We start from the raw sequence: 7,639 nt of genomic DNA, 5'->3' as shown, positions 1-7,639 counted from the left end.
GCATCAGAGACTGGTAGCAATAGAGACAGGTGAGATGGAAGATGAGAGTGATAGGATGAAGGAATGGGTGTGGTATGAAGACTGGTAATAATAGGAACAAATGGGATGGAGGATGAGGGTAATAGGATGAAGGAATGGGTGTGGTATGAAGACTGGTAGTAAGAGGGACAGGTGAGTTGGAGGATGAGGGTAATAGGATGAAGGAATGGGTGTGGTATGAGACTGGTAGTAATAGGGACAGGTGAGTTGGAGGATGAGGGTAATAGGATGAAGGAATGGGTGTGGTATGAAGACTGGTAGTAATAGGGACAGCTGAGATGGAGGATTAGAGTGATATATTGAAGAGGCACAGGTACAAAGGGGTTCAAAAGTAATGAAATATTTTGTTATCTCTTCCTTTCAACAGATACCTGCTGAACCCATCAGCCAATTCTGAAGAGCACCTGTCCCTTTTCAAGTTCCTGGGCATCTTGTTTGGGGTGGCCATCCGCACCAAGAAACCCTGGACCTCCATCTTGCACCCCTGGTGTGGAAGCAGTTGGTGGGGATTCCCCTTTCAATCCAGGATCTCGAGGAGGTGAGATGATGGTTTATCTAATTTTGATTTATTCTGTTTTATATTGCAGATTATCTGAGTTTCGTTCATAATCTTGATTTTGATTTATGATTTCTTCTGGATGGCTCAAATCAATACTTCCTGTCATTGACTGTATGGATTCATTTGGTTATAAATTTTAAAGATATTTCCTTGTACCTATGTGGTTAAAAAGAAAGCAAAAGATGTTGGATTTGATGAGGTAAGACAATTTCTCATTTTTCCTGCAGGTTGACTTTTTGAATGTGCAGAATCTGAGAAGCATCAGTGACATTGACAAGAGTGGAGTGAATGAGGACACGTTTCATGAGGTGAGTCAAACCACAGCTTCTTGAAAGCTCCGGCCAGATATGAGTAACTTGGAGGGATCAAGCAGAAGCTGTAAGCATCACTGGGGACATCGGTCTTTGAATTCAAGAAGGCTGGAAGGGGCTGGATGCTGAACTTTGCCAGATACTTAGTGCAACCTGAGGGTGACACTTATGGAGTGCACAATTTCCTGAAGATCCTTGGAAATACGAAACAAAAATGATATTGCCTAATTCATGTCAATCTAGGGAAGGCATGGACAATTCCTTTCAAAGTAAAAGCATGCATAGGAGCTCATGTGGCTCATGGAACCTACCTTTAGTTTAAGTTTTTTATACCATACCCACCCCTACATCTCAGACTTCCTCTCTATCTCACTCACTCTTTCTTTCTCTCATTTCTCTACATGTCAAATATCTCTTACTCTCTATTTTCTCTCTCAATCTCTCACCAAGGTGATACCTCTGGAGAGTTTTGAGGGTCAGAGCGCTGACGGCCGTTTTGTGCCCATCGTCCCCGGTGGCTGGAGCATCCCACTGACCTTCAGCAACAGAAAGGAGTATGTAGAAAGAGCACTGGCCTACAGACTCCACGAGTTTGACAGACAGGTACTTACCTCCTCCTTCTTCTTCGGTCTTCTTGCTTCGTTTCTGATGATTATTGCAAAAATCAACTGAGTTTTGTGTGTGTTTGATCACTCTACCAGGATTTCACCTTGCTCTTTATGTAAGTCACACCAGAAATTCATTAGTTAATCTGAAGTGTCATTGGCTGCGTTTATCAACTCCTTTTCTCGGCAGAAACAGGTTATCCAAACAGCTTTCAAGGAATTTTTACGAGTTGATAAACGCAAAGCTGTTTTGAAAGCCCTTTAGAAAAGCCTTTTACGAAAGGGTGCGTTTATCAACTCTCCTTTCTCGGCAGAAACAGGTTATCCAAACAGCTTTCAAGGAATTTTCACGAGTTGATAAAGGCAAAGCTGTTTTGAAAGCCCTTTAGGAAAGCCTTTTCGAAAGCCCCAAATTTGTGACGATCCAAACAGGTTTCCTGAACAGGTTATCAGAAACCTGTTTGTAAAAGCCTTTCGAAGTTGATAAACGCAAAGCTGTTTTGAAAGCCCTTTAGGTCGCCCTACTGCGGTTACGCAACCATGCGTTTCCGGTTTCTGAAAAGACGCTTGCCACTTAAAGTGCTCACGAGTACGTGTACACAGGTGTATACATACAGCTGTGTGTAATGCACGCATTTATTATGCTTGGAACAAGGAGGTGTTTCTTTCACCAACAAGGTTTGAGAAATGAAGTAACAACAGTCTCATGCCCTTTGATCCCATATCTCACGCCGCCACTCAGAAATATTTGAAGTATGTGCTAAACTGGAGCTGCCTCACAGATAGGAAGACAGTTGATTCATGTGGCATTGTATCATGACTCGTCACTCTCAAAGGAAGATATGTCTTTATGATGGTAATTGCTTTTCGCTGTCCCTTCTCAGAAAACAAGCGGCACATTAATAGTACAGGCATTCAGGGCTTTGGAAAGGGCTATCGAAAGGGCTATGGAAAGGGCTTTCGAAAGGGCTATTGAAAGGGCTATCGAAAGCCGTTTAAACAGGGGAAAGTTGATAAACGCAGCCAACGAAAACAAGCGGCACATTAATAGTACAGGGAGTGGACAGGGCTTTCAAAAGGGCTATGGAAAGGGCTCTCGAAAGGGCTATGGAAAGGGCTATGGAAAGGGCTATGGAAAGGGCTATGGAAAGGGCTTTCGAAAGTCGTTTTAAACAGGGGAAAGATGATAAACGCAGCCATTGTCAACACAACTTTGAACTTGAGTAATGTCAAAGTATGTGGTCTTGCCAGGATTCATTAAACAGTCACAATGAGTGGATGTATGATGCAGACTTCAATGGCTGTCTTGTGTTCTGTGTTAACAGGTGGCTGCAGTGAGGGAAGGCATGTCTTGGATCATAGCGATCCCTCTCCTCTCCCTACTCACCTATCGCCAGCTGGAACAGATGGTGTGCGGCATGCCGGACATCTCGGTCGACATACTCAAGAGGGTCGTAAGGTCAGTCAGCTCCACCATTTTCCTCGTCAATAAGAATTATTTACCCCTCAAAATCTGCAACTAAAGGTACTTGTAGATGCAGAGTGTCTGTTGATTGCAGGACATACTGCCATGAAGACAACACAGACCTTTGGTTTGCATTGTTTCCTAACTGTGAATAATTATTTCTTGCTTAACGCTTTAATTGTTAATATGTTTATACATTCTTCAAAATAACTCAAATATAGAGATTTCTGCAGCAGTCTGACTACTGTAGATCTACTTTTGAACATTATCTCCAAAGACTTGAAAAGAATGCTATAAATTGTAACCTTCCACTATATGATGAGGATTTATTTGACTTCTGTAGACAAGGAGTTGGTGGCATCTTCTTCACAACATTATAAAGAGATTTATTTGTCAAAGTATATGCTTATCATGACAAGAGTCAATAAATCTTTTTGATGGTAATAAGAGTCAGTAAAAGTACCATATTATGATGAGTCAATGCAGCTTTATATGATGACTGAAGTAAATGGATGGTTTGATTGAATCTGGTAGATACCGTGAGATCGATGAGCATCACATGTTGGTCCAGTGGCTATGGCAGACCTTGGAACAGTTTACCAACGAGGACAGGGTTCTCTTCATGAGGTTTGTCTCTGGTCGCTCCCGTCTCCCCGCCAACATCGCTGACATCTCGCAGCGCTTCCAGATCATGAAGGTCGACAGGGTGAGGGCGCTCTTCAGTTGTTTATATTTAATATTCATCCAGCCAGTATAACTAGAAATTGAATGAATTACCACCTGAAAGCCTGAACTTCAAATCACTATCGGTACTCTTGTTATATACAATTAACTCTACAAAACACAGGTTCCAAGGAACAGAAACAATAAAGCTTTAACGTTCGAAATAATTGATTATCATCTTAACCCATTGTCAAGAAAGAGCACAGCCTGAACTCCCTGTATTAGCATAAGGTTGATTGATTGTGTTTGATATATTTATAGTAAAGCTTGATCTGATATCAGTATTGCCAGGGGCAAATTATTTTTCAGTAGGGCCCCAACCCATGTATTTGTTTTTTCCCATAACAACAACAACAACAACTCTCTATGGCCCGAATTCACGAAGGTGGTACAATCTTGTCTATGGTTTAAACCATGAGCAAGATTGTACCACTTTCGTGAATTCAGGCCCTTATGTCTTAACCCTTCATGTGTTTTGAGTGCCTATTGGCACAGAAATCTTCATAATTTTGTTCACATTGTCCAAAGTCCCTGGTGTACAGAAAGGGTTTACTTCAGCTAGTAATTGATTGATAGGATGTCGACTTGTAGGTCAACTTCTATGTACGAGGATAAATGTGTTCATGATAGTTTGTGTTTTATTCGACTTGCTCCTGATATTTTTTTTTTTTTTTTTGCAAGGTAGTAATCACTAGCATTGCTTGAATACAATATTCACCTATTGCAAGAGGAGATTGTGCTGAAAGATGATAGAGATGAATGAAGTGCCAACCATGGTTCATGTTCTTGAGGAGTAGTTTTCTATCTTTATTCCCTCTACATCCAAGCAGGCCATTGATGGACTCCCCACAGCTCAGACTTGTTTCTTCCAGCTCCGCATCCCGCCCTACTCTTGCCAGGCCGTCATGGCGGAGCGGCTGCGCTACGCCATCCACAACTGCCGCTCCATCGACATGGACAACTACATGCTGTCGAGGAACACGGATGCCGCCAACCTATCGGATGGTGAGATGTGAGGTGGTGGAGAAGACCGCAGCAGAGAGAGTGAATGACCACTCCAGGTCATCTCTGACCTTTCACCTCAAGACTTTACTCCCATGGAAGGATGTCTCTTTTCTTTCAAGCTTTGGAGCACAATTGATTTCTTAGTGAATTGTCATGTCATCATCATTATTATGGACAGGACTTGGAGCGCCTTTGAGCAGGCTCTGTGAACTCAGTACCCAGCATTCACGCTATGCTTTGGTTATGTTTACTGCATGATCCACTGTGTGTGATCCTTTTGACCACTGCTTTACGTCAGTACCGTCCTATCATATCATTATCAGTTGGACATTATAAAGATTGTATTCACTATTAGCCAGGATGTGCAATGTGGCATTGCTCAGTGATACAGTCATCTGTGTTAGCGCTTGAGAAGCACACTGCACAGGAGTACCAAAAAAAAAAAAAAAATCAGGGTAGTGTGGATTTCCATGATGTATAATGTTCCGTTTTTAGGGGGGGGGAGGAAGCATGAAGTTGTAGGTTCAAAATTTATCACCATTAATCATTAATAGATTTTTCTTTTATTTTGTTTTGTGGGTTGGGTCCATCAGTTCATCACTTTTACACCTAGTTAGTGTCTACTTTTTGAATCCAAGTTTCGAATAGTAGGTAAAAACAGTGCAGTTCACTGTTCATAAACATTTTGTGTGAATTTTGACTTATTTCATGGTTTGTATTTAATCTTTTTTTTTTTGCACTTTTGACCTGGGCTGGCTATTGATTTGAAGCCCTGAGCTGTGATATCTTGTGCACAGGTGCGCTCTTACTTGTTAGTTTAGCAATTGTTGTTTTCTGTTTTCTTTAAAAAAGAATAAATAATACCCAAAAAAAAGTCTACGGTAATTACACTCTTAGTGTATACATTCATTAACATACATTGTACTTTGGCATCACCTCTCAGGAATGAAAGCTGCAAGTGCGGATGGAAACCACTGGTTTGCAAGATTATGGAAAGTAGCATGTCTGTTATTTGTCATACCGCATTCTAATGCCCAGGAGGAGAGAGTGTTCTGGATGGTTCCGAAGAACAAAATTGCCTTTCACCTGCATTTGGATCAAACCAGAACCTTGTCCAGTATTCTGACCATCATATTGGCACAACGAGCTATGAATAAAAGGACCATAAATTTGAGCTGCTTAAGGATGTGCTCCATCTGAAAAAAAAAATGCCACCTGGGGGTGTTTCATAAAGCTGTTCATAAAGTTACGAACAACTTACGAGTGACTGGTGATCAGTTGCGATGTGCTATACTTACTAGAATTTCAATAATTCACACAAGAACTGATCACCAGTCGCTCGTAAGTCGTTCATAACTTTGCGAACAACTTTATGAAACAGGGCCCTGGACTTATAACAAAGCCCACTAAATCAACTTCATACAGGAAACTGAAGCTGAACTGAGTACTATGGATATTAAAGTGTTTCCTTCTATTTTTGTTGGCTAGAGGATACCTACATGCAAGAACAGTCACATCACTAAAATGCGCCTGGAAAATTTCACTCCAACTTCTCCCTACAAGTTTACCATAACTTTGCATCACTTTCGCACACTTTCAAGAGCAAGCCAGTGGACCAATGTAAAAGGTTGAGCCACTGCTACTTTTCGTTTTGGACTTAAATGTAGGTGTGGTGAGCCTATGAATCAGTTGAGTTCTTCATTTGCTGGGACTGTGTAATAACCCCAAATCTACTTTGAAACTGTTTATTGTCTTCCTATATCTACCTCCTCATTTCCACCAGATCTATAAATTTTAGATCCAAATTAAAAAGTCACCCTTACATGGGAAGGGGCACTGCCCCACTCCCACACCCTCCCAGGGTCTCACTCCCAGCCACTTCACAAACTTGGCATTTCTGGGACATGAGGAAGTGACGCTCATTTCTCGGCTATCTGTCCAGTGGTGTATGGGAGTGAGTTAGTTCTGGGAGCAGCTGTGTGACCCTCCAGTACAGTTAAACGCCAATGCCAGATCCTTTCGTCTAGGCCCAATACAGTCAATGCAAATGCTGCCACAGGAACTCAACTAGGTGGTATCCTCCAAACATTTAGAGGCCATCTTCAAATGGGCGACACTCACCATTTGGTCCACATACTGCTTGATGACGGCGGCCAGGCAACCCTTGTCAGAAAGGGAATTTTTCCAAGCATGGAACATGTAGGTATCATGATCACCAGTTGGTGGAAACAAGATCTTGTGTAGACTGATGTAATGAGACTAGTTATAAAACTAGTACTCCACATACCCTGCGTTTAGAAGATCCCCCGCTTCGAGGGGAATCTCCCGTTTGCCAGGACATTCCCCGGCGATCCCATCGTGTGGATGCTCGGTGGGAGATTCCCTGCTCCCCCGGAAAGCTTGACGAGTCTGGCAACAAAATTCTGGCGGGGGACAGAGCACGCAGCTGTTTTCCTCGTAAGTGCGCACGCTCAAAATGTGGTAGCGAATAACTACTTCCACTGTGTCAATTAACGTCGGCTCAAATCAGCTGAGCCGCGCCTGCCATACCGTGTTGTAAACAGCATTCGATCGTCGAACTCTCATCGATCATGTGTATTGCATGTTTACGCGTAGTACTAGTGTTGTGGCGGTCGACCCGTGCTCAAAATAAAAGTAGATCACGCCGAAGTCGAAGGAAAAGGCCGACAAGCAAGTGGTCGAGGTAGACGAGGACAAGGGCCATCAATGGACTGCCGATGAAACATCAGTTTTGCTTGACATGTGGGCCACATCGTACATTAAGGACATGTTGGTTGGGCCGAGGAAATCGGCGGCCCATATCATCATCAGCGAGAAGATGAAAGAAATGGGAATACTCAGAACGGCGGCGTCGGTAAGAAAGCGGATTAAATACCTTCGCAAAATTACAAGGAAGTGAAGGATAACAACA

The 7,639-nt window shown here is 42.5% G+C and overlaps 1 protein-coding gene across 1 annotated transcript; it reads left to right on the top strand.

Moving 5' to 3' along the window:
• Positions 1-197: 197 nt before the first annotated feature.
• Positions 198-5,153, top strand: LOC139715126 (probable E3 ubiquitin-protein ligase HERC1). Its single transcript, XM_071626739.1, has 7 exons — positions 198-241; positions 407-479; positions 826-906; positions 1,360-1,512; positions 2,840-2,973; positions 3,514-3,685; positions 4,533-5,153. The coding sequence occupies exons 1-7, from the start codon at positions 198-200 to the stop codon at positions 4,716-4,718; spliced, it is 843 nt and encodes a 280-aa protein (XP_071482840.1). The 3' UTR covers positions 4,719-5,153.
• Positions 5,154-7,639: the final 2,486 nt, after the last annotated feature.

Source organism: Diadema antillarum, unplaced genomic scaffold (genome assembly GCF_040938485.1).
Source record: "Diadema antillarum isolate AM-2024a unplaced genomic scaffold, OU_Dant_1.0 seq00002863_RagTag, whole genome shotgun sequence".
Lineage (NCBI taxonomy): Eukaryota > Metazoa > Echinodermata > Echinoidea > Diadematoida > Diadematidae > Diadema > Diadema antillarum.
The sequence above is the reverse complement of the archived record's forward strand: the minus strand, read 5'-3'. Positions and strand labels throughout refer to the sequence as shown.